At 42.1% G+C, this 27558-nt stretch overlaps 1 protein-coding gene across 2 annotated transcripts in view; it reads left to right on the top strand.

Annotated features, from left to right (window-relative positions):
• CCDC186 (coiled-coil domain containing 186) overlaps positions 1-5533 on the top strand; it is a 48404-nt gene extending 42871 nt beyond the window's left edge. For both annotated transcript variants that reach the window (XM_027596299.2, XM_027596298.2), the window contains 2 exons: positions 912-1131; positions 1768-5533. In XM_027596299.2, coding sequence (XP_027452100.1) covers positions 912-1131; positions 1768-1851 — 304 coding nt within the window. In that variant the 3' untranslated portion in view covers positions 1852-5533. The remainder of the gene's footprint in view (positions 1-911; positions 1132-1767) is intronic.
• The last annotated feature ends 22025 nt before the right edge of the window (positions 5534-27558 follow it).

Below are 27558 nucleotides of genomic sequence, written 5' to 3'. Positions count from 1 at the left end.
ACAGAGAGGGAACACAAACAGGGGGAGTGGGAGAGGGAGAAGCAGGCTTCCCGCAGAGCAGGGAGCCCGATGTGGGGCCTGATCCCAGAACTTCGGGATCATGACCCCAGCCAAAGGCAGACGCTTAATGACCAAGCCACCCAGGCACCCTTAAATAAATAAATCTTTTTAAAAAAATGAATAAAGTTCTAAGTTTAATAACAAGAAAATAGAAAATATTAACTGAAATGGCGTAATAAATTGCTCAAAAATATTTTGATTAGGGGCACCTGGGTGGCTCAGTAGGTTGGGTGTCTGCCTTCAGGTAGGGTCATGTTCCTGGGGTTCTGAGATCGAGCCCCACATCGGGCTTTCTGCTCAGCGGGGAGCCTGCTTCTCCCTCTCCCTCTGTCTGCAGCTCCCTCTGCTTATGCTCTGTCTCTGTCAAATAAATAAATAAACTCTTTTAAAAAATTTAAAATATTTTGATTAAAGTAATAAGGAAAGAAATAGAAAAACAATGTTTATACATCTTTAATGTAAATACCATATTAAACAAAAATGGGATTAAGACATCTGGGGGCACCTAGGTGGCTCAGTCAGGTAAGCATCTGCTTTCAGCTCAGGTCATGATCCCAGAGTTCTGGGATTGAGCCCCAAGTCCGGCTTCCTGCACACTGGGGAGTCTGCGCTGCTTCCTCTCCCTCTGCCCCTCCCCCCTGCTTGTAGGTGCACACGCTCTCTCAAAATCTTTAAAAAAAAAAAAGATACCATGTGAATAAGAAAATTTATTTTCTAACATTACTGTTATTAACCTAATAGGTACTTGTTTTATGTTAATCATCTTCATGCTTATGATTAGTTGACTCTTGTAAATTTTAATGTTTTTAATTCTGCAAGTATATAACTGACAGTGTCATTTTATTTTGCAGAATAATTCAGAGTTACATTTTACGGGAAGAATCAGGCACACTTTCTTCAGAGGCATCTGATTTTAACAAAGTCCATTTAAGTAGACGGGGCGGCATTATGGCATCTTTATATACATCCCATCCAGCTGATAGTGGATTAACATTGGACCTCTCTTTGGAGATCAACAGAAAATTACAGGCTGTTTTGGAGGATACATTACTAAAAAATATTACTTTGAAGGTATCTGTGTTTCTCATTTACTTACAGCCAGTAAGTAAGCATGGCATAATGGTGCCTCTTTCATAGTGTGAGCTAGCCTGTAAATGGACTAGTTCTGTAATGCAAGGTAGCCATTTTACCTGGAGATAAAATTTTTGTGTTTTTCTTGAAAAATAAAATTTTTTAAGCTAGGAAGGAAAGGAAGAAAGAGCAAAAAATCAGCTTAGCTATTGTACAGACAGTTTATTTTGCAGTGGGTGGCCTTTGACCTGTATAATTAGTTATAATCAATCGCTGAGACTCTATTTTAAGTTTAAGGCATTCATTTTCTAATGTATTTTCCAGCTTTACTTTTGCAGCTTTTACCCGACCCAGCTATTCTATTTGTGCTATGTTTGGGCCTTGAGAGTTAGTAAATAAAGTTGTAAATCTAGTAATAAATCTATGCACTAAAATTTGCTGTAGCTTCAGTAAAGATTCTGAAATGTACAGGACTTACTTACTGAAAACTGCTGTGCACCTGGTTTATGCCACAGAGCACTGAAGACTAATCCTCACCCTTTCAGTGTCAAAATTTAAGCAAAAATAGTTCAAACTGAATCTATATACTTATGATAATGGTTCTGTTTTCTTTCCCCCTTTTTCTTACTGGTAAAGGAAAATCTACAAACACTTGGAACAGAAATAGAACGTCTTATTAAACACCAGCATGAACTAGAACAGAGGACGAAGAAAACCTAACACATAGCTCTTGGTCACTAAACACAAAAGCCACATAAGGAGCAGGTGCCACTGCCCAGTATTGTTGGAAAATTTTCCCTGCTTTGTGTGTCAGCCAGTAAAAAATTGTTTTGCTTCATCTGTATAAAAAAGTATCCTTTTACAATACAAATGCATTGCTGTGTATACTGTAAGAGAATGAGCTTTGATGAAATTTGTATTTGTATAGTGACAGCCTGTCACTGAATCAGAACAACTGAAATTGCTAATAGTCCTATGAAGTGCTGAACATTTTTGCAAGGGCTTTTGAAAACCCCTTCTCCATATTTCTTCCTTTGAAACTATATTATGTCAAAAATGATTCAGCTTTTTAAAATTATGCATGAAAGGACACGTGTTAATCATTCAGTAATATGCTATTTCTCCAACATGAAGAAAACTAAAGTGATTAAAATTTTGTTTGACATTCCAGTATAACATTTGACTGTATTTTAGGGATGCCAGTGAGTCCTTAAATCTTTTAATTTTAATGGAAGCTAATAGGAAAGCCAGCGCTTGGTAGCTAGCAGTTATCAGACATTGCATGCCTCTGTCAGGTTTCTTTATCTGTGCTAGGTACGTTTTTTTCAGATTCAAATTGTTTGAGTTAAGGTTGAGTTTTTTTATTTTTCAGTTACACAAAATATGATTTTAAATAACATGCTCACTTAGATTTGTGGACTTCAGTTGTATTTTAAAATGTGAAATAGATTAGTCATTAGAGCAGAGAGATGAATAATGAATTCTTTGAAACTGGAATACTTTAGTTTTACTAACATGAAATGTAAAGATAAATGTTTAAGATATTTATGAAGAACCATTTCCCAAGAGGATCCAGCATATGGCTCTGTTAACCATTTCATTTGGTACCATTCCTTACCATTATATAATTATATATTCCAGTGGAGTGATCTTATAGTCCCCAATGTGATGTGTTTCAATATATTTATTTAAAATACAAAATAATTACATCTCTGTAACCAAAGGAATTTTAGAGCCAAATTTGTGTATCCTGATGGATTTTTACAATATTTATTTAAGATGTGCACTTAAATGTTGCCAGTCATAGTATCAGTATTTCTACATCATTGAATTTTGTTCCTTCCTCTTGTAATTTGTAACTTATTATCATTTCTGAGTGTGGCTTTTCACATTTCATTATATTCGGATCATCTCTGTAATAGGTTACCTTGGATAATACGCAGATGTTGCCACAAGTGTCACTTTTGTTTTAGATTTTTGCATCCTTTTTTCTCTCCTTAAGAGAAGTAAGCTTTGGGATGATGAATTAACCTTTAAGGAATTGTATGGCTCTAAAAGTTGGGCTCATGGTGGCAATATCCCTTTAATGTGTTTTAACGTTTTTTTTAATCAACATTGTTTAAAAAGATCATTTACTGCATTTTTACTAAGGATTTAATGCAGCATCTTATTTTTTCTGTAAATCAAGTTATATCTTGCCATCCAAAAACAAAATCTTTTCAAAATGGAAATATAAGTCCAAAAACACCTTTTTAAAATAGCTATAACAAGTGTTAGTCGTACCATAATGTGTCTTGTTCTTTTTACCAATAATAATTTATCAAAATAAAGTAAGAGGGAGTAAGTGCAAACAAATCTGAATTATTTTCCCATTTTTCTAGACATACTATTGATATTCCTAAAGACTCCTTAGAGTAGCCAACATAACTAAATTTCATGACTTCTTCTGTAATGGAGATTCATACACTACAATATTTGTTTTTTCTTCCAAGACACAAAATGTGTGAATGGAGACCAAGTAGTGATCAGATCTATAGTGTCCTATGTCTATACACTTTCTAAAAATATATACATTTTATTGCATACAAAAGTGAAACGTTCCAATATTAACATGTGTGCTACACCATTCATTTGGAGAACTCAAATGGTGACACTACTTTAGAGGAAGGCTGTTTATTATAAACAACATTCTGACTTATTTTTCAAGCTATGGAAAATTTTTGAAGAAAATGCTTTTATTTTCCTTTTGTTCTTCAGTTTCTACTGTATCTTCTTGTGTATGGATTAGACCTGAGCAAAGTAATGTGCAAAGATGTGCATATGTCAGATCTTTATACCAATCACAAAAAGCTGCTAATGTAAGGATTTAGAGGGTCTTCTACTCTTAATATATTGAATGTATGGAGAGAAGAATGGGTGTCTAGAAAAGGAAAATGGTCTGGATAAACCTGAGATCTGGGGCAAAATTTATATGTTCATTATTAGTTATACACATCAAAGGCTGTTTTGGCTACTTAGCACTGTTTTGGTTTCTTTGAGCAGGAAATTATTTTTTTGTGTGTGTACATCTGCATATGCTTTTCTAGGTTTTAATTTTGAAGTGAATTCTTACTGTGACTCCCTTTTTTCCCAAACCACTTCAAACTTTAGCCTGCTCAGTGTTAAGGATTGAGAATAGTGGGTTTGAGCAAAGAAATGGGTTTGAACTTTGGTGTTGTGTGTGGTTTTTTTTTTTTTTTTTAACTTTCTATCTTCATCACCATTTAAAGTGATTTATCTTGAATTAAATTTTATCAGGCTACCAGCATGTTAGTATTCACACATGTATTGAAAACCTGCTATTGCCAGGCAGCATCTGGGGTATTGTGGTTTTATTGGTGAACAAATCAGACAGGGCTCATGCTGTCCTCATGGCACTGTGGTCTAGTTACAATGGTGGGAGGCGGTAGGAGCCACTCTTTGAGCCCCTGCCGCAGAAGGAAGGAGGTTAATCGACTTGTGCATATAGTGGCCCAGAAATCTCACTGTGGCATGAAGCTTTGGGAAATGAATCCTTGCTCTGGGGTATGCTGAGAGCAGATGGTCTCACGATGGTCTGTGCATTCTCTTAACTGTCACAGTTTGATGTTTAATTATTCTTGAAGAAAAAAAAAATCAAAGACCGTAAAAAGATACTTGATTTTTGCCCTTTTAGTAAATTGTTAATGCCTACTTGATGCTCACAAAGAGGAGTCTAATCATGTTTTCATGTATATTCCTAAACTTTGTTTTACCAGCATATTATTTTCTAAAGATTTTTTGCATATAAATTTAAACCAAGATTTACTGGTAGAAAGAAACCAAAACATTAAAAACCATTAATATTGTAAATGCTACTGTGGTGAAAATATTTTTATCAGTCATGTTGCTACTCAGTATGGTTAGTTTGCCTTATGAATGTTGACTCTAGTAGCCTGTTTTTCAATATCCTTTTTTTAAAACAAAACAATCTTTTTTTGACACTAAGATTGTTAATTTTTAACACCAGTTGGTGGCACTAGAAACCTGAAATTTTTCAAGGCTCTGAACAAGAGAAAATAATTGAAAAAGTATCCAAACATGAAGAATTTTCAGGAGGATAAATGAAAAATATAATTGTATATTAAAGATGTATTTTCTGGGATGGATTCCTTTTTTAAAATGCATATGGCTGTCCATTTTGACTACAATGATGAAACTTGTTTATCTTCCAAAAGTTCATATATATATATATATACGTGTGCATTGTACAGATAATCTTTAATTTGATTACACTGTTCATTTTGTAAATATGTTTCTGTATAAAATGAAGCTTTTCAAGAGAATTCTATGTATATATTGTACTTATTAAATAGGTAATGCCTGTTTACTAAGTTGTATTTTAGTAGCATCTCTGATTATTTATTTACATACACGACTTGCTAGACAGATTGATTCTCCAGACTGTTGGCAAGGCTGCTTCAGATTGCTTGGATTTTCTTTTTAAATCACACTAGGGATTTTTGCTTTCCACAATTATCTTTATTATACCAATTATTAGAAGTCACTGAACAATAGTAAACAGATTAAATTGAATGCCAGGTTCTATTTCAAATTTGTGTTTTAATTGGTAACAAAATTTGACCTTTTACAAAAGGCAGATTTTCACATGCCTGTTTTCACATGGACATTTTCACATGCCTGTGTGAAAATTTCTCATTGAACTTGATAAGCCAGTAATATATTCATGTTTTCCACAAATCCATGTACTCACTTGCCCAAATTACCTAGCCTTAATAATAAGGATCTAATATGTTCAATAAAAACCTATCGAAATGGCATTAATTTCATGAAGTTAACGTGTGTGGTAGTTATTTCACATCATGCCGTGTTGTTTTCCATTTCTCTCAAGTTCTAGCACACTTAAATTATGCCACATACCTTCATGACTTCACTACTGGAAAGAATCCCCTAAAATCAGGATCCTTGGAATAAGAGTAGAATTAAAAGAATAGAGGAAGCTTATGTGACGTCCTCAATAGTCTGCTTTCTGGTAGCCTGTGGATTTGTCTGCAAGGAGAGGAATGTAGGCAGGAAGAGAGTGAGTGAAGGAAAGGGATACTGGCTGTGGTGGGTATTTTTTTTATTTTATTTTTTATTTTGGCTTGTAGTTCTTAACTGGTCAGTGGACCCTCAGGCATGAGATTGGAAAGACCATTCTGCTGAATTTATATCCATGTCTGTTTTGTTCTTAATAACTGCTCCAGTCAATGAATGTAGAATGAGGACACACTTCATTAGGACTAGAAGCTTAAGAGGATACCTGTGTCTGACGAGGACCAATGAGGTTTTAATGATTGAGAACAATGTGACCAGACTTGGCGTTCCTGCCTCTGTAGAGATGCCCTGTTAATTCCTACATTATATGTAAGAGACTTGATTCTTGGTGGTTGTTTTTTTTTAAACATGCATTTAAGAAGTATGCTATTTCTGAGGAATTTTCAGCCTTGTTTTACTTTTTGATTGCCCGAAGGTCACGCTGTTTGCCAGATAGGCTATCTCCCCTCCTAACTGCACTCCCAAAAAAAGAGATAGGATGTTATATTCCAGAGAGGAATCTCTACCATTAATACATTGCAGGAATAGTTCAATTGTCCATTTAGGATCCACTGAAATAAAAAACATTACTGACAGTCAACTGCTAGTTGCATTAACGTGGGGAATATATTAAATACACGAGTGGTTTTCTACACAATTTCACCCTATAGTCTTTGTTTTTAATAAATAAAGGCCCAAGGGCAGTAAGTAGTGTGTTTGTGTGTATTTTCAGCACCCTCCGACTTTGCTGGTCCCAGGAAATACCAGTTAAACTTGCCACACTACCTGTCATTTCTTGGGTTCTTTTTATAAGCTCTGACTAGGTGAGTCACCTGGAAATGCCCATCACCCTGGCTGCCCTTGCTGCAGGTTTGAGCTGTTTCTGCCCTCCCCATGGGGGAAACACTCTCAGTGTCTGTTCTTCCACCAGAGCCCCCTTAGATCCCATCTCCCCACAAACCAGGTCCCCAGGAGCCTGTGCCAATCAATGGAGGGTGCTGTTGGATTTTGTGTATTGTTATTGTGTGAATTTAGGACAAGATTGGAGGGAGACCCTGCTGAGACAGGCCAGAAAGACTCTGTTTCTGGCATCCTGATTGGAACTCAGAACTCACTTTGCCGTAGAAATATTTTAGGGGCGCCTGGATGGCTCAGCTGGGAAAGTGCCTGACTTGATTTTGGCTCAGATCATGATCTCAGGGTCGTGAAATCAAGCTCCATGTCAGGCTCTGCGCTGGGCATGGAGCCTGCTTGGGATTCTCTCTCGCCCTCTGTGCCTCCCTGCTCACACGTGCTCTCTCTCTCTCAAAAAAAAAAAAAAAAACAAAAAAACCAAAAAAAAACATTTAAATAATACTTTATTCAAAACTTATGGATAAAAGGGGCTTTGAGTGCTTGCCTGAAATGTTTCTTACCTTCTTTCTCTACTTTTATGAGGTTCAGTGTCTTCTAAGCTCCAAGGCACCAACTTTCAAAAAAACGTTGAAGCAGAAGCCTGGAAGCCGGGCTCTGTGGTGGGATGATGTTCCCCATGCTCAAGCTGCCGGTGCCTCCTGAGAAACTGGATGATCCAATCTCACAAGTTGTTCTGACGTCATAGCGGCTACTGGTATCTCTCGTGTGCCCAAGCTGTCAAGCCCAAATGCCACCGATGGATTTTATTATTTTTTTAAGACTTTATTTTTTTTAAAGATAGTTACTTATTTTTTTTTAAGATTTTATTTATCCATTTGGCAGAGACAGCAAGAGCAGTAACATGAGCAGGGGGAGTGGCAGAGGGAGAAGCAGGCTCCCCGCTGAGCAGGGAGCCTGATGTGGGGCTTGATCCCAGGACCCTGGGATCATGACCTGAGCCGAAGGCAGACGCTTAACGACTGAGCCACCCAGACGCCCCCAGAAGACACCCTTGTTGAGGTTCTGCGGTGCTTTCAAAGCAGTCTAGATAGCTCAAATACTCCCGAAGCAGATGACTTGTGTTTTGGTAGAACAGGCTGTTTGCGGACCCTAAGACTAGGCCATGATGCTCAGCAAGACACACAGGTAAACTCTTTTTTTTTTTTCCATCCTTTCCTAAATGTTCTGCCTCCCTTTGAATTAATTGAATATTTTATATGATACAATTATATCACTACAGTTGGCTTCTGAGTTACGCCTCATTTTAAAATGTTTTCGTTGCTGCCTTAGGGTTTACAAAATATCTTTAAAATATGAATTGGTTTGTGTATTTGTGAGTCCTCATTGTGCAGGGGCCGTGCTAATCATCTGTGATGGACCCCTTATTTACCACTGCTGAAGGGAACCCCTTTTCTGTTTCTTCTGCCTGCTTGAGACGTAGGCGATGAGCAGGAAAGACTGGTAGGCCTTTCAGAAGCACAGATCCCAGAGATGAAAAAGTGCTCCAAGACAGAACATCCAGTCCCAGAGTGACCAGATTTTCAGGTTCCACAGACTAGTAAAATTTCAAAAACAAAATTCTGAGCTGATTGACTTTTATTTTGCCAAGTAGGGATCAAAAAGAATGAGCACTTATCAGCATAATATCATAAAAGACAAGATGCTTTATCACTAAAAAAAGTGGTTGAAAAGTTCAAACTTTTAAACTGAATGAGTGTAGCTCTGAAACACTGCCTATGTTTTTCTCAGCTCACTGTAGCCTGGGTTGCAAACCACCCACCCGGTGCAACCCCTCATAAGAAAATCAGGAAAAAGGCCTTCGGGTGGAAAGTGATTGACCTGAGGTCACACGTTAATAAGCCTCTTTCTTGCAGTTCCAGACTCTGCTGCCCCTGATGGTGCCTAAAACACGGTGAATTTAATCTGCACACCCTCCTGGTTCTGTACATCCTTGAAACCAAATGCATTCAGGAAGTTCTGAGGTGGAAGATGTGTGGATTATTGATTTATTGCCTCTCAGATCCCAATGCATTCTTTAATACCTGCTCTGTGATAAACAAGAGAATTCCTGTAACCATTTCTCCTTTTAAATGAGCATGGTGTCAAGCTTCTTCAGTAGAGGACAATGGAGGCACATTACAGGAAGAAGAGGCTTCTGGAAGTTTCAGGCAGGGGCTGAGTTTCAGACTTGGGAGGACGGCGGGTGGAGACTGCCCCAGCCATCCCTCTGCAACCTTGTAGCACTTGGTGATAACCTTTCTGTGGCCTTCTTGACATGGAAACTAAAGCCCCCGCATGGCTACACACAGTTACTTGTCCAGAGAGTCACAGTCACACGCAGCATAGCCACTGCACGTCCACACCACTGGTTGCTGGCTGTCTGCTTCCCTGCCAGCACTTCGGAGGGTAGCCTATCTACTGCTTGCCCGGCGACTCTGGACCAGCTCCAGCCTGGCCAAACCAGTGAACATCTCTGCTACCCGGTGGGCTGAACCACATGTTTCCCAGCAAGGTCTGAACCCCTTCCAGGTTTGTGCTTCCTCAAGTACTCTCCCTGAGCCCTAGTGTACCACCTAGAATTTTCTTATATTTACTCTTTTATCATAGGTAATAATTCTTCGTATTAAACTCTGGCTGAACCTACTGTGTTGTTTCTCTCTCCTGACTGGACCCAGACTGAAGGTGAGAGTGAAGTACGTTGGACAACCTCCTGAAAAGGCACAAAGACAAGAGGTTGACTTTGATACTCAGAAGCTTAATGTTTAACAAAGATATCATTGCTTCTCATTCTGTCATCTAACAATATATACAGTATCATTATTTATGAGCAAAGCACCATGGGAGTGTAAGTACCCTGCTTGGAACAAGGTGGCAAGTGACCAGCGTCTAAGCACAGAGGGTGGTGGGAGAGGACCAGCTTCGTGCTGGAGGAGACAGCATCATCTGAGAAGGGCCTTCATGGATAGGTCGCAACATATGGAAGGAAAACTAGGGAATCCAGACGGAAGAAGGCACCATGCCTTTTTGCTCAGGGCATGCTAGGTGTCTCAGAGGTGGGAACAGAAAATGTGTAGAAGGAATAGCTAGTGGTTCTGTTTGACTAGAACTTAATCTGGATTATGTGCTTGGCACAGCAAGATGGAGTCAATTTTGCATGGCCAACCTTTATCATCCTCAACATTTATCAAGCAATGATGAGACGCATAGGAATGGAAGGGACCTCAGGAAGTTATCTAATAGCAGCCAGGCTGTGAACGGCCTTGAATGCCACACACAATAAACTGAGTGATTGAGTTTGCCAGAAAAGTTGCTTTAATGGAAGGCCACAGGTTGGGGTCCCATCCACACTAGTATATTAACTAATCATTATATTAACAACAACAACAACAAAAACCTCTTTTATTGAGGCATAGTAATAATACTTTCAGAAAAGTGCACATATCCTAAGTATACAGGTTAAGACATTGCTAGAAACCAAACACAGCTGTGTAACCAACACCCAGTGCTTGCTCGGTCCCGACTGGATCCTGACTGATTCACCCCAAACCCCTCCTCCTGCTCCCAGTCATGACCCATCCTGGAAGGATCACAGTCCTAACTTCTAATAGCATCGATTTATTTTACCTCACTTTTCGGGCCTTTGTATGGATGCACTCGTACAGGAGGTATTCTTGGAGTCAACATTTTGTTTAAAGGATCATCCGTGTTGCTGGGTATTGTTGTAGGTCATTTATTCCCTTTGTTGTATAGTATTTTATTGTGTGGTTATATCACAATTTATCCAGTCTAGTATCGATGAGCTTTGGGGGAGTTTCCAGTCTGGGGCTCCTAGGAACCAAGCTGCGATGATATGCTTGTACATGTCTGTGGCAAAGCAAACGGATGAATATTTAGTGCACATATGCCCGGCACTAGAATACTTAAGTCACAAGATACACACAGGTCTATTTTTAGTAGATACTACCCAAATTTCCCAATGTGGTTGTATGATTTGTACACCCACTAGCTGTGCATAAGAGTCCCAGTTGCTCTATATCCTAGCAAACATTTATTTTGCACAGACATTGGTTTTTTTAAAGATTTATTTGAGACAGAGAGCGAGCATGAGTGGGGGGAGGGGCAGAGGGAGACGGAGATCCCTGCTGAGCAGGGAGCCCGACTCGGGGCTCGATCCCAGGACCCTGAGATCATGACCTGAGCCTAAGGCAGACGCTTAACCGACTGAGCCACCCAGGGGCTCCAAGCACAGACATTATTTTTAAAAGGGGACACTGAAATGTGTGGACTAATCAGAGGAGATGACCCAGCAGAGGAAGACTTTGAAAACCATGTTCTTAAGAAATGATTGAAAAGAATAAGGTCTTTTTTTAACCCGGAAAAGGGAGGATTCAGGGGAGATAAGAGCACTGTGTCTGGCAGAGAGGGATTAGATTGGTCTCTGGGGCTCCAACGAAAAGCAGCCATCCCTCCAGGACTTATGGCGAAGGTAGGGCAGGACTTAATCCCAGGTTGGCCTGTCTTCAATAACCCTATCCTTTTTATTTTTACGCTCATATCAGTTTTATTTTTTAGACAACTGGAGATATCAACATATAAAAATTGTATATATTTCAGGTGTACAATTTGATATATGTATACGATGTGAAAAGATCAGCACAATCAAGCTTAATTACTTATCCATCACCTGTACATTGTTGCCATTGTGTGTGTGTGTATGTGTGTGTGTGTGTGTGTGTGTGTGAAGATTTAATCTGAGATCTAGCCTCTTAGCAAGTTGCAAGTGTACAACAGAGTATTGTTAACTATCGGCCCTCTGCTGTACATGGCTATTGCGTCATCAGAACTCATTCATCCTGCATAACTGAAACCTTTGACCAACATCTCCTCCCTTCCTCCTCCCCACCTGCCCCTGGCAACCGTCACTCTCCTCTCTGCTTCTACGAGTTTGACTATTTGACATTCCACATGTAAGTGGAATCATGCAGTATTTGTCTTTCTGTGTCTGGCTTATTTCATTTAGCATAATGTCCTCCAGCTTCATCTAATTTTGACATAAATGGGAGGATTTCCTTCTTTTTTAAGGCTGAATAATATTCCACTGAATTTTACGTTTTCTTTATTCATCTGTACATCAATGGATAGTTAGATTATTTCCATACCTCGGCTTTGTGAATAATGTGTCAGTGAACATGGGATCTCGATTATATTTTCCTTGGGAAATATATATCCAGAAGTGAGATTGCTGGATCATATGGTTGTTCTATTTTTAACTTTTTGAGGAACATCCATAGTGTTTTCCATATTGACTGTACCAATGTACATTCCCACCAACAGTGCACCAGGGTTCCCTTTTATCCACATCCTTACCAACACTTATTTTTTGTCTTTCTGATAAAAGCCATTCTGATAGGTGTGAGGTGATATCTCATTGTGGTTTTGATTTACATTTCCCTGATGTTTAGTGATGTTGAGCACCTTTTCATGTCTCTATTAGCTATTTGTATGCCTTCACAAAGCCCAAGTTCTTTCAACATGGCTGGTTTCTAAAAGTCTGAAGGAGGTCTCTAATATCAAGTATATGTTTTAGCTAATAAAAATTTAGATTGGGAAAATAAACTTGTATATCATCATAAATTACTTTGCTGGAAACTGGCAGTATTAGGAAGACAGTGTGGCATCCGTGCAAGACTCTGGAGTCCATTCATTTATTTCCTCATGCAACAAATATTTCTCAAGGGCCTACCAAATGCCCGGTACTGATCTAGACCGGTGCAGTGAAAGAACAGGCTTTTTTTGCCAATGGGTACAGCTTACAGTCTAGTGGAGGGTGGGAGTAGGAAGAAAGAAAATAAGAAATAAATAAGAAAACAGATGATTTCCAAGTGTGCAAAACCTTTGCAATCAGATATATGTGGGTTCAAATTCTTCGAATTGTGACTTTGGACTTTGGACCTACAGCAACCCTAAGCCAGTTTTCATATCTGTAAAAACACCTATAGCATATGTTTGCTGTGCGGATGAAAGGAGTTTATTATATAAAGCATATGGCATGGGGCCTGCTAGAATGAGTAAGCACGCAGTAAGTTGTTGTAACTATGAAATAAGTAATCAGTTACACATTTCTTCCCATATACCCGTAGAAATCTATATACCTCTTGTTTTTCAAACTTCATTTCAATTTCTAAGATCTGATTATTCGGCCCTAAAGAGAGGAAGTATTGGCTACATTAGTTACTATGTATAAATCACCTGTAATAGTGCTTGGCAGATATTAAGTACTTTATGTGTTTATCAAATGAATACACGTATGTGTGAATGAGTGAGTAAATTCTACTCTGGATCTAGTTCAGGGAATCTTCTTCATATCAGGGGACCCTTGATGTAATTTTTCATCTCTTTTCACAACAACCTTATATCTCCAACCTTACATAATCATGCCCACTACACTTCAATTCATTCAACAAATATTTACCGAATGTGCCTTGCACTGTTCTAGATACTGGGAATACCAACAGTGGACATTGTTAGTAAAGATTAAAACACTAGCATGAAGCAATAAATTCAGGCTAAGTGTAATTTCAAAGTAATTTGAGAAATTATTTCAAAATACTTTACCCCAAAGAGAGGAATCTGTTTTTTCTTAGTTGGAAACTGGTTGTTACCCAATGTCAAATGGAGTACTTGCTTGAGCTGCTTTCAGTTACTGAGCCGGCGTACCAAGAATAAGGTAACACACAAGATGACACTAAGGTGACTTGGATCTAGACTGCGGGGACCAAGGGAAAACTAAAAGACCTAACAGGGCCGGGTTAGGAAATCCGGCCTCTGACACCACTCGGAGCATCCTTCCACTTCACTGCTTTTTTAAGGACCACACGGGGAAAGGACCAGAGTCTGGGTAAATCTAGGAAGCATGTGAGCCTAATGGAAAAGTGTTGTGAGAAATTATGGTGCTTAGCAAGGGTGGTGTCTCCAAGAAATGGCCTAAACTGGAGTCAGACAGAACAGGGCATGTTGAGAAGACATGGATCAGGCAGATCAAACTAAGCCAATTCTACGGGCACCTTACATACCCCAGGGCGCATGCGCTACCCTAAAAGATTCATGTGAGATCAGAGCTTCGGAGGTATGGATCGTGGCCTTGAACAGGTCAATTTTAGTTTTTTGTTTGTTTGTTTTTATAGAGAGAGAGCACGTGTGAGAGGGGGTGGGGGGCAGAGGGAGAGGGAGAGAGAGAATCCCAAACAGTCTCCGGCGCCAGCCGGACACGGGGCTCGGGCTCACAACCCGGAGATCAAATCAGGAGTCCGACACTCAACTGACTGAACCACCCAGGTGCCCTGAACAGGTCAATTTTAATAAAATCAATAAATATGACAACACTAGCCTTCGAACACCCTCGACAATGGACTAGGAGCAATTTCACACCTATCTTTTCTGATGGTTTACACAAGGGCAGCGGCAAATGCCTCCCCTCCAATGTGCTAATTCATTGCTGTATTAATGAAAATAGCACATACTCCTCTAAATCAGTTACTGTTTTAGATAACATGTTTGTTAACTTATTTAATTCATGCAAAAAAACCCTATTTTATTTATTTATTCATGAGAGACACACACACACACACACAGAGAGAGAGAGAGAGAGAGAGAGGCAGAGGGAAGGGCAGACTCCCAAGGAGCAGGGAGCCGGATGCGGGACTCAATCCCAGGACTCTGGGATCATGACCTGAGCCGAAGGCAGACGCTTAACCATCTGAGCCACCCAGGTGCCCCACAAAAAACCTATTTTAGAGATGAACAAGCTAAGTAAGTTTAAGTAACGTGCTCGAGGTCACTGAGCTAGCAAGTGGCAGAGTCAGAATTTGCACCCAGGCCACCTGACTAGAGTGTATGCTCTCAGCCAGGACACCAAATCCCCTCATCATCAGGATCCTCAGTCCTAATACTGTCAGGGCACAAAAAAGCACGCACAACCACCAGTTGTCGAGTAAGTGAATGAATGATAAATTATTCAGTGTTCTCTTAACTACTATTTGTCTAAGCAGTTTGAAGACCAACTACACAATGCCAAAGAAAAAATAACACAGGCACATAAACAATATCACAATAAATCTCTGTACTGGTCACATTTTCTCTGGGTAGTTCAGATTAAGTTGCGCAGCCTAAGGTACAATTTACTCTGCAGGTGATTGAAAAAGGATATACCACATCTGGATTATAATATACAAAAATGGCATGTATTTCTTGCCGATGTATTAGAGTCTCTAGGAAAGCTTTCTACTCCTTGCCAGTTTCTTAGCTAGAAGGATATGGAAGTAGACATTGGCTTCCACAAAGACAAAGACCTGTCCTGGTAGTGGACTGCCTTTTGATATTTGGCCACATTTTAACTGAAAGGAAGTGAGCTTTGTCATCACATTTTAATACATAGTAGAAAACAACATTGTCTGAGGATGGCTTCAAGTTATACTTTTAAGTTATATATTCTACTTATAAATATATTTTTATATTTGAAAAATTTTTGTTTCCCCTACCAAAAAACTCCCTTGGAAGAAATTTTGCTAAAAATCCAATGACACAGAAAAGATTTTTGTGTTAACTACTTTGGTTGATTGATTTGCCAACACCCATTATACAAGCTCTCTGAGCTTTAATGTTCATTGGGTAGGACGGGAGTATGGTTTATCATTTCTAAATTCCATTACATATTGTAAAATAAAAATATTGCCCAGATAGACTCAAGATTTCAAGGCCAAGTACAGTTACTGACCAACTGACATTTCTTATTCTAAACCAATTAATGGACATGGATCAAATATCTCTTGTAAATGATACACAGAAGGTACAAAAAATATTCAAGTAGAGATCTATAGATTAATCATATGAATGTGACAAATTACTGCCTGGTACCTAATCATTAAAGAGGAAAATTGAAAAAAAAAACTTTAACCTCAAATGATGGATGTACAAGTTTTTCTGGAGTATGTTCCCCTTAATTTTATTAATTTTGACCATTCTCATTACTTTATCCTCAGCAAGCGTACTTTCCCTAAATGCAAATGAATTTCAGATGATTTAAGGAGCACCCTGAGATGACAAGAACATCTAACAGAATTAGCGACACTTAGCATTAAAACCTTGGGTGGCTTTAAAAAATTGGAAAGCACAAAACTGAATGATTTTGTTTATGTCAAATCATTAAAAAACCATTCTATGTGCACTTGAAAATGTGTAAATTGAAGTATTATTATTATTTTTTAAAGATTTTATTTATTTGACAGAGAGAGAGACACAGCGAGAGAGGGAACACAAGCAGGGGGAGTGGGAGAGGGAGAAGCGGGCCTCCTGTGGAGCAGGGAGCCAGATGTGGGGCTCGGTCCCAGGACCCTGGGATCATGACCTGAGCCGAAGGCAGACGCTTAACGACTGAGCCACCCAGGCGCCCCAATTGAAGTATTATTTTTATGCTGTCACATTTTGCTTAAAGTTTTGAGTTTTGATGTTTATTTGTGTTTTTGTTTTTGTTTTTTTATTTTATTTAGTTTTGTCAAAAGAATGGGTTTTAATAATCAGTGAAGTTAGGTTCCTAATTTGTTCGCTTGCATACAAGGGGCTCAGTGTTCAACTTCAGATCAAATGAGATGGGCTCGTTGTCAGGTCCTTACACTGTTTCCCACTGACAAGTTCTTCCCCTGGAATGGTTCTGGCAAATTGTAAGCCAGACTTGCTTGTCAGAAATGTGCAACAAGTCTTTCCATGTGTTGTTTATTCCCAGGCTACTGATTTTGTGCTAGGAAGTCCTTGACATCACGTGATAGGCAATGCAAATAGGACAGCCATCTCCTGGACTAAAGCTGGTGTTCTTATGGTCCAAGACCTTATATTTGTGGGTAGTGACACCCTTGGACAAACAAATTGATCAGCCTGAAAAATTAAATAAAAGAAGTTTTGCACCATCAAAAACTCCAACAGCAGGGATCTAATATGAACTTGAAGGAAGCTGTGGTGAAATGGGTAAGAGAGTGTACACTCTGGAATCAGACCACCTGGGTTTGGTCTCTTGATCTAACTGCCTCAGTTTCCTCATATGCAAAATGATGACGGGAGAGAGATTGTGGTGTTGTCATGAGATTCAAATGAGATAATGAGCATAGGGTGCGCCATGCACTGTCACAGAGAGTGAGCACTGAACAAATGTTAGCTGTTGTAACGTGGAGAATTCAGAACATCGGCATTGAACATGGTTCTTCCAAACTTGGAAACAACGCAAGGTCATAGGCAGTAGGCGAAAGGCTGCAATCATGCAAATGGCATGATGTAATTAAAGACATGGCCTTATCTTTAATAAAAGAATTCCCAAAAAAGTACAAATCGTAAAGGCATAGTCACAGAGTTATTGTAGAACTCCTTGCGTCTAGGGATAAAGATAACAAGGATGTGTGTGTGTGTGTGTGTGTGTGTGTGTGTGTGTGTGTGTGCAGTCTTTGTGCTGTGGATCACGTTATCATGAAAGAACGAGCTGTTACCCACCACAAGATACCAGGCACAGTATCCTTGGTGAAGCGGTTTGGGCTCATCACCCAACACACCAGCACAGACCCAGAGTCCAGTCTCATTGATCTCTCTGATGGGCCTCACCAGGTATTTTTTGAAATTGTTTATTTGAAAAAATAAAGATAATTCATCAAAGCCTTGCAGATTAGTCCTCATAGAAGCTCCTAGAAAGTTCTGTGGGACTTAAGTTTATGCTCTAAATGCCACTAGGTGGCAGAGGAATGTTATGAAACCCCTAATCACCTCAGCAGTTTGGTGCACCCCCCCTTTCCTTCTCACCACTGAGAGGGTGGCCCGTGTGCAGGATCCTGAGAGAACTTTCCTGGAACGTGAACTTTTAGTCCTTGCCCTTCCACATACTCAGCCTCCAGAAGAGTCTGTGGCTCTGGACGACAGGCACTAGAGTCATCTAGCAGATCAGGATTGTAATTCTACTGTTGCCCAAAGCCCTAAACCAAAAATACCAAAGGCTTTCCAACCTTTGAAAACTTTATCTTCAAGTCTGGACATTGGGAAGAAAGGGCAACATTCTTGCAGGCACGTTGCAGGACACTTGTTAACAAGGACGTGCCCAGCCCACTGGGACACCGTTTTTCCTCCTTACATCAGGCAGATCCACTTCTCAAACCGCCCCCTCCCCCACTCTATTTCTATCTAAATCTTTAACTTTTTAACCTCAGAAATCATTCTTTTGGGATACTGAGCATCGTTCCTAGTGCTCCAAAATTTGGGAGGCCCGTTTGGACTAAACTTGGGTGATTTAATCAATCGGTCTTATTTTTCATTTTTTAAAGGATAAGGTCCTGAGTCTGAGCTGGAAGGCGTTCTTTTTATTCCTGGGGTCTAGCTGAGCTGTACTGTATCTGGAGAAAGTTCAGGATGGGTTCGATCAAGCAGCCCTTATAAGCGGAGAGGAAATCTCCTTCTGGAAAAAGAGCTACTGTAATATCATGTCACCACCACATGAAGCAGAAATCCAGCAGGTTTTGCTTTTTGATTTGGAATAATATTATATTCAGTGTAATTTGCTAATAATAACAGTACTTTCCCTCTATTATTTATAACCATCTGATTAATTGTTCTAATTTCTGGAGAGAAACCAAAGAGCTAACTGAGGCCCTTGGTTTAAGAATCAAGTCTTCCCCCTCTCTTTCCACATGGCAGATCCTGACTAGAGACTGGAGCAGGGCCAGCTGAGGTGACAGCAGGGCATGTGGCCTGAAAAGGATTCATGTAAAGAGGCATGATCAGGACCTCACTGTCTCAAAGGACACCTTATCGAGGTGGGAAGGAGTTGAGTTCAGAGGTGGCAACGAAGAGTGTGTCCTCCCGCAGGACCCCCTTCCTCCCACCTCTGTCTGAAGCCCTCTGTGGGTGTCAGATCTGTCAGGGCCTTCTCCAGACACAGGCATGTTCTCTTACTGATGAGCCGCTAACCTCTGATGTTAGCTGAGATGCTGGTAAAGCGTTTTCTGTCCATCCAGCCCCTTCTGCAAGTGATTACCTCAGTGGCCATGCGCTCCCTCTGTGAGTGGAGCTTTCCAGCAAAGGATCTGTTTCTTGGCTTTGGGGAGAAAGTGGGAGAGAAAAATCCAGCTTTCCAATAAGGACAAATCAAATTCAGGGGCTTCCAAATTAAGTCCACATACATTTCCTTCTTTATTTCTTCTTCTTATTTTTAAATTTAAATTCTATTACCCAACATATTGAACACTCATTTCCTTCTTTAAAGAACCCTCTGCCCTGGTAAGCCGGGAGCTGGGTGCTGGGCTCCTCCTGCTTCCCATAAGGGGTGACTGGAAACAGCCACCCATGCAGCAAAGCAGCCCAGCCGCCCACTGTCAAGGGGGGCGGGGGCGGGAAGCGCAGGCTGGAGAGCTGGAATGTAGGGGAACAGCCGCACCCTCCTTTCCGAGCCTCCCATCTCTGTGACCAGGTGTCCAGGCTGGGCTTTGAAAGGTGCCATGGAAGTGGAGAGCGAGTCGGAACAGCTCCCCCTAGGAGCCTCCAGCCACTTCATTCAGCCGGGCCTGCGAGTCCTTGTCCCCTCCCAGGTCGTCACTCGCAGATTCCCCGTGCGGCTGGAATCACTGCCCTGCGCCTTCTTTCTCCTTCTAGAGCCCCAGCTTCCCCTGGCTGCGCGCAGAGCCCGTCTCTTTCCGTCGCCCGGGTCCCGCGCAGCCCACGCGGATGCTGACCACGCTTCTTCCCGCCCCTGGGAGCCTGGTCTCCGCTCCGTGCTTTCCTCCCTGGAAAGAAAGTCACTCTCATTTCTGTCTCTCCCGTGCTGGATGGTTTCTCGTTTGTTAGTGGGGGAAATTTTCTCAAGGAGCCATTTCCATTTCGTGTAAGTAACATTTACTTTTGTAGCTAGGTACATTTCTGGAGCTTTGAGAATAATACTGAGGCTTACCCAGAAATTTGCAAACTTGCTTTCAACGGTGAGTGAAAAATACGTTTTTTCCCATTAAGGACTCTGTTGTGCTGCATTGGGAAGGGGTAGTGCACCTTTCGGTGGGGGCTCTTTAGAAGATGGAGAAGCGCCCCCCCACTCCGGGGTCTCCGCACCTCATTTCATGGTGCTTGGTGACCCACAGACTTAAATTTGCCACTGGAAGAGCGGGGAGAGCCCCCATGTAACAGTCTGTATGAGATGCTGACTCCACTTGGCATGAAGCTCACAGGTTTGAGGTTAGCCTTTATTGATTTTGAATTTTAGCCAATTGGGCATGTATTGACAAAGACCCAGTGATCATCCTGAAAACTGTAAAAATGATCCCAAAGACGACACCAAGGCATATATATTTTTTAAAGATTTATTTATTTATTTATTTGACAGAGACACAGCGAGAGAGGGAACACAAGCAGGGGGAGTGGGAGAGGGAGAAGCAGGCTTCTGGCGGAGCAGGGAGCCCGATGCGGGGCTCGATCCCAGAACCCGGGTTTCATGACCTGAGCCGAAGGCAGACGCTTAACGACTGAGCCACCCAGGCGCCCCAAGGCATATTTTTGATAAATCCAGCCAATATGTGGCACGTACATTAGTGAACAGGAACCTGCACTTTCAAAACACTTGGGTCTGGTTCTAGAACCGGGCAGGGTACAAATCATCATGGAGGCTCACCCTTAGCAAGAGCGGAGATGGAAATCCAGAATGTGACATTCCCCCCCCCCCCCCGCCCCCCGCGGTGGCTGCACACATGGATTATGTCACGACCACTTTCGGCAGTTACTATTTTAACCAGGTAGTGCCTGATCTCCGCCTGCTGGGAAAATCCTCCAGCGTCCTTCCTCCTGTCTCCCTTGCCCCCCAGCAGTGACAGATTCTAGCCCTTTCAGCAGGGGATATGTTCTGCCCAAATAGAAGCTTGGCTCCGGGGCCACCAGTTGCAAAACTGTCTTCATGACTGAGGGGCTCTTGTACCCTCTGCTTTGAGAAGTGTCCCCCAGTGGAGACCTGGTGAGTGTCCCCTCCTGAGGCAGGGAGGAAAGGAGAAATGGGCTTGTTGAGCAAAATATTGTTCCCACCCGGATTTCACTTCCGTTTCAGAATGCAAAGTGACAGAGAGGGTACTCCAGGCTCTGAGAGAGTAAGGGGGAGGCAGGGAGAGCAATAAGAAGAGAAGTTAAAAGGTGGCCCCTTGGAGCAAACAGTCCCCCCTGCTTGGGCAGTGGGGGGCAGTGCCCTTCAGTTACCCCTAAAGGCAGTGAGTCCGAGTCGAGGGTCTGTTTTATTTGGAATTTGGTCCACGTGAAGAAGTCGAGTTTTTCTCAGAATGTCCTGCTTTGCGTGTGTCTCAAATAGGAAATGTGAATATTGGGTAAATCAAGACCGATACGGAGGGACGTTTTAGCTTTCCTCTGGGGCGAACAGAGAGTGGGAACAGGGGACCCTGAATTATTTTCCAGTGCTGCCTAGGATCAAAGGAACATTTTACTGTAAATACGAATTGAACCAAATGCACCCGAAATGAAAGGAACATTCTTTGTGTCTGTGTGCATAACCCCTTGGGCAATTCAACAGAGAAGAAATAGTAAGTAAATCAGAGCCCCATTACACATCAGCAGTTCTGAAGCAGGGTTTCTCCCCCTTAAGTAAATTGTTTTATTTGATAAAGGATTTTCACATTGGGGCATGTGGCCTAAAGTTCACTGTGCTTTTCACTGGGGGTTTACCTCCTTGAGCCTGTCTTTGTTTGCTTGGGCCACCATTAACAAAGTGTCACACACCGTGTGGTTAAATGACAGAAATTTATTTTCTTAGTCTTGGATGTGAAAGCCGAAGATCAAGGTGCCGGTAGGTTTGTTTCTTTTTTGAGGTCTCTCTCCTTGGCTTGCTGATGGCCGCCTTCTTTCTGGGCCTCCCATTGGCTGTCTCTATGAGCACATGCCTGATGTCTTCCTCGCTCTCTGTGTCCTAATGTCCTCTACTTTTAAGGACACCAATCATATTGCATTAGGGCCACCCTAATGACTCCATTTTCACTTAATCATTTACCCCGTTGGGCACAGGGTTAGTGTAATCCATTATCTACAGATGATGCAAAATAGCAAGTTGGCTCGATGGATTTTATAGGAAATTCCATTAAGCAGGAGAAGACTCCTAATTTGTCTTCTTATGTAGTTTCTGGGGAGCTTTGCCTAAAATATATCTCTTGCCTTCAACAACTTCCCCCCCGACTCTTCCTTCCTCAATCACAGAAGGCTGTTGAGGGTCTGAAGGTTCAGAAGAAGTTGGAGGTCATCCTGGGTTTGAGACTGGGCCACATGGGTTGCACTGAGGCTGGAAAAAAATTCAGATTCTGTCAGTCTTAGAGGCTGAACATCTGATACAGTGAGGCAAACGTGGGTTCTGTGAAAATCAAGGGCCAGACACACACTGCACACACATACACGCAACGTGCACACGCACACACACACACACACACACACACACACGAGTGCACAGAGACCAGAAAAGTTTGCACCTGTCATTGTGTAAAGAAAGTTGCATTGGTATTTTTTACTACTAGGGATTCCCGACCTGTGCTGAAGAATGCCCTTAGTCCATAGAGGGTAAAATAATACCATCACCACCCTTGATCTCTCTCTCTCAGATTTTGAAACTTCAAAGCTGAATGAGGAGCATAATGCCCAAGTCTGCTATGTCAGCCATGGGAACCCCTTGTCTGTTGGTTTCAGTGTCATATGATGGGGCGTGGGCAAGATGGGAAATGGAGCTACACCCTCCTTGGGTGTCCGAGAGCCAAGTGGCAACACCTTGATCTTTTTCTGGTGCCCATACCCCTTCTGAAGGACAAGAGTGCCAAGAAGGAATAGGAAATCTAGGGCCACAAAACAACTGATAAACTGAGGCAGAAACTGGCCTCCGGCACTAAGGCGGGAAGAAAAAACAAGAAGCATCAAGAAAATGAAAAAAAACCAACTCAAAAGAACGGGAAGAAGAGGGACCTCAGGAATTTCACTTCTTACTTTGGACCAACAGACTATTTTGCAGCCCAGAAACTCCTTTTCTTTGGACTCCAACTTTGCTTTATGTCCAAAACGGGACTGGAAATGGGCATTATGAAGCCAAAAAAATCAAACAGCCTTAGATCCTTGGTTAAAAACATTAGCAGCAACACACGACAAAGCTCGCCTCCCCCATTCTTCACATTTCATTATGAGAGGAAAACCACAGGCTGAACTTAGCAAAGGCTGTTATAATTAACTCGCAAACCTTTGCGTGCTTGCTAGTGGTTTCTGACTCTCTGAGGCTCCGAAGTAATGTAAGATGGGCTTATTTAATATGCCTGACGGAAGGAGGAAACAAAAACACATTTTGAGTCTCTTTTTGCTAAACAGCAGCCCAATTCTATTACATCTATAAACTGGAGTAGTGGCCACCATCCTAGCCAGCATGCCCCCAGATCCTAACCAGGCTCCTCTGGTTCTCAGGATGTTCCTCCTTCTCCAGAGATCTCTACGCAAATCTCCCCCCTGCCCCAACCTCTTTTGGGAAACCCAACCCTATCGGATGGAAGGGGCCTCATGCTCTGGAACTACCCACCCCCAATGCACCCCAGTTGCTTTTGCTCAGGTTGGTGTTGTTCTGTCTGGAGTAGCACCTGGGTGGTCCAGATGCTGAGTCCTCAAGGCTGGGTCGCCTTGTCTCCAGTTCTGCCATGGGCATGGCAGGCGCTCTTGATTCTGTGACTTGACCTTTAGAGCAAGTCCATGCATACCTCCAAAGAAGGATAATAAGCCTCACAGGGCGGTATAGTGTAGACTCATACCAAGAGAGACAATTCTCACATACATTTCCAGGCTCTCTTCCTTCTGACACAGCTAGCCTTATTTCTATGCTGAGTGGTCACCTTGGAGTAGTCCTGGATAGTAAAGAACCCACAGTACTTGCTGTTGGCTATTCTCATTGACATCTTGGCAAGGGCTCCTGCTGACGGTTTGGGGAAAGGACTCATCCATCCTTTTGTTCTTCTGCATCTCTCTCTGGGGGGTGGAGGGCAGTACGGGACCAGGTGCCATTTCTTCCCTTTACTGCATCATGTGTCACTCTCCACGTGTGAGTTCAAGGCCGTAGACTGAACATTTAATGTGGCAGAATCACCAGCTTGAAAATGAACTATGCCTATTTTTCTCAGCTGTAAACTCATCAGGAAAGAATGAGAGGTATTTTTTCCTTCTCCCAACAGAGGGGCCAGGTTCTGCATTCTGGATGTCTGGACTTCTGTCTCAGGGGAGCATTAGATGCCTTTGTTTTCAACCGTCTAGGAGACAGGACTCAACCCACTGGCATAACGAGGGCTCTGAGGGTTGAAGGGGAGGGTGGTGGGGGTGGAGCTCTAAGGATGGCTGGAGAGGGAAGGAGGCGAGGTCTTGAAATGGTGAAGGCCCATCCCAGTCTGCAGGCACTACCTCATGAAAGGTGACACCCTGGACATGGGCTGGTCACCTGGAAGCCAGGGAATGATCCGGTAGGTACTTCTTCTTCTTCTTCTTTTTTTTAAAAAGATTTTATTTATTTGACAGAGAGAGACACAGCGAGAGAGGGAACACAAGCAAGGGGAGTGGGAGGGGGAGAAGCAGGCTTCCCACCGAGCAGGGAGCCCAATGCAGGGCTTGATCCCAGGACCCTGAGATCACGACCTGAGCCGAAGGCAGACGCTTAATGACTGAGCCACCCAGGCACCCCAATCAGGTACTTCTGTGCATGGCTCTGACAGCCCTGGCAAGTGTCCCCCGGTACTGAGCCTGGCATGCAAGGAGTGGCACACGGAGCATTAACTGCCTGCCAGCATCCGGACCAGTTGGCCTGGGCTCATGGAGCAAGCAAGGCTCACTTCGGATGGAACTGCAGCACTGGACAGACGGCTGTGGACCGCACCCACAGGTACAGTTGACCCTGGAACAGCACAGGTTTGAACTGCTCATGTCCATTTATACGTGGGGTTTTTTCAATAAATATAGTGCAGTACTGTAAACGTATTTTCTCTTCCTTAGGATTTTCTTTTCTTTTTAGTTCTTTTTTTATTTTTTAAAGATTTTATTTATTTATTTGACAGAGAGAGAGAGCACAAGCAGGGGGAGCGGCAGGCAGAGGGAGAGGGAGAAGCAGGCTCCCCGCTGAGCAGGGAGCCTGACGTGGGGCTCGATTCCAGGACCCTGGGATCATGACCTGAGCTGAAGGCACACGCTTAACCCACTGAGCCACCCATTTTCTTTTCTCTAGCTTACTTTATTGTAAGAATATGGTACATAATATGTATAACATACAAAATATGTGTTAATTGACTGTTTATGTTATCGGTAAGGCTTTTGGTCAGCAATAAGCTATTAGTAGTTAAGTTTTGGGGGAATCAAAAGTTTGATGTGATTTTTGTGTGTGTGGGAGGTCAGCACCACTAACACCTGCAAGGTTCAAGGGTCAACTGTATATACGGTGATGCAAGGCGAACCAGCTGAGCATTGACCCCAGACTTTGAGAGTTATTTAGGACACTATCAAATTCCCAGGGTTCCTTACAGCCCAAGACTGGAGCCCCGAAGTATAAAATGGATATTGAACTTCTCCCTGACCCTTACAAAACCTTATTTTGGAATAACTTCAGATTCACATAAATGTTGCAAAGACAGCACAGAGTTAATGTCATTGGTTTATACATTCTATTATACTAACTAAACCCCAAACTTTACTTGGATGTCTCCAGTTTTTCCACTCATGTCCTCTTTCTGTTCCAGGATCCAATCAAAGGGACCACATAGCATTTAATCAGCATGCTTCTCCAGTCTCCTCCAGTCTCTGACAGCTTTTCTATCTTCCCTAGTTTTTCATGACCTTGACGATCCTAAGGAGCATTGGCCAACTATCCTGTAGAATGTCTCCCAAACTGAGTTTGTCAGATATTTTTCTTATGATTGGACTGGGGTTGTGGGATCTGGGGAAGAATACCACAAGGGTGAAGTGCTCTTCTCATCACATCATATCTCATCAGAGGGTCCACAACACCCACGTGACATCACTGATCATGTCAGCCTTCAACACTTGGTGGACGTGGTGTCTGCCAGCTTTCACCACTGTCAAGTTACGAATCCCAGTTCCCTATTCTATTCTTTTAAAACCATCCAGCCTTCTTTAATTTGCAATAGAAAAATAAAGAAATAGGATGCTGCTTGCAACTGAGTGTCACGGAACAGTTCTTGCCTGTTATATTTATATTTGAGCAAGGGTTTTCTTGAAGCCCTCTGCCTCGACCAAAAGTAGCAACTCTAATGGTAGGCATTTCAGGCTCTGTGACAGTTGGGTGTGGGCGTGTGGGCCTGGGTGATAAATGCAAGCAGCGTTCTCCATCCTCCCGCTCAGGCAGTGCCCTGCTCCTCTGCCTATATATAGGACCAGAGCATGGAGTATCCTGTTCATAAAATCTTGGTACAGATTTGAACACTTAACACACCCACGCACATTTGAGGGACTATCCTACCACTTATTTTCTAACACGGGGTATAAGTGCAGATTTAGAAAGGGTGATGATTATTTACTCAGGAAATAAGCATCTTTGGTGGAGGGCGTCATTGGAGAGGAATATGGCCCCCTTTCTATTTCCAGACCAACTTGTTCCCAAAGAGACAGTCACTCCCTTTCTAGAGTAAGCCCTTCCCTCCATCTTTGAAATCGGAAGCAACATGAAGATACATATGAAAACAAGTGTACAACTCCCACCCTCCGTGTTCATGCTCCCCAAGTAGAAAAATGCTATTTCTATTATTTGATCTTGTGGTAGCCAGTTTTCAGCTCCGGATATGACCTCAAGCATCTCTTCTTTTCTCAGCTGCCTCCAGTGACCCTGAGAGATATGGATTTTCAGGTTTAATGCTTTAGACAGAAAGTATTTCTGTGGTTGGGATCAGCAGAAAGACTATGAATCATTCAGAATCTCTGCAATGACAAAGTACTTGTTGGAACATTGCAGAAGTTGTTTATCGGGCTTCTGACTCGTAGAGAAACAAGGAATTAAGCAACAGATTTAGAGCATTACAGCGTGGTAATGTTTGTTCACACGTTGTGCTGTCGGAATTAAAATTCAGTTCCATAAGCCTTCGACTCAGGTCCTTCACAGAAACCATCTCATAATATCCCTTCACGTGGGCTGTGTCACAGCAGTTCTGCGGGAGGTGAGAGCAAGGCATGGGTTTGATGGAAGCCTTTTCAAGAGATTAGAGATTAGGAAGTGGCCTTGGGGGGTTCTGAGTTCAGAAAGGCCCTCTAGGGTCCACTCAAGATCAAGGGTAAAGCTAGCCTCCCACATCCACCTCATTTTAAACCTGTTCTTTTGTTCAACCCTTTTGCTGGACGTTGGACTGCAGGGCAGAGGATTGGAACAAGATT

The sequence above is a fragment of the Zalophus californianus genome, chromosome 15, assembly GCF_009762305.2.
Source record: "Zalophus californianus isolate mZalCal1 chromosome 15, mZalCal1.pri.v2, whole genome shotgun sequence".
NCBI classification, from domain to species: Eukaryota; Metazoa; Chordata; class Mammalia; order Carnivora; family Otariidae; genus Zalophus; species Zalophus californianus.
The sequence above is the reverse complement of the archived record's forward strand: the minus strand, read 5'-3'. Positions and strand labels throughout refer to the sequence as shown.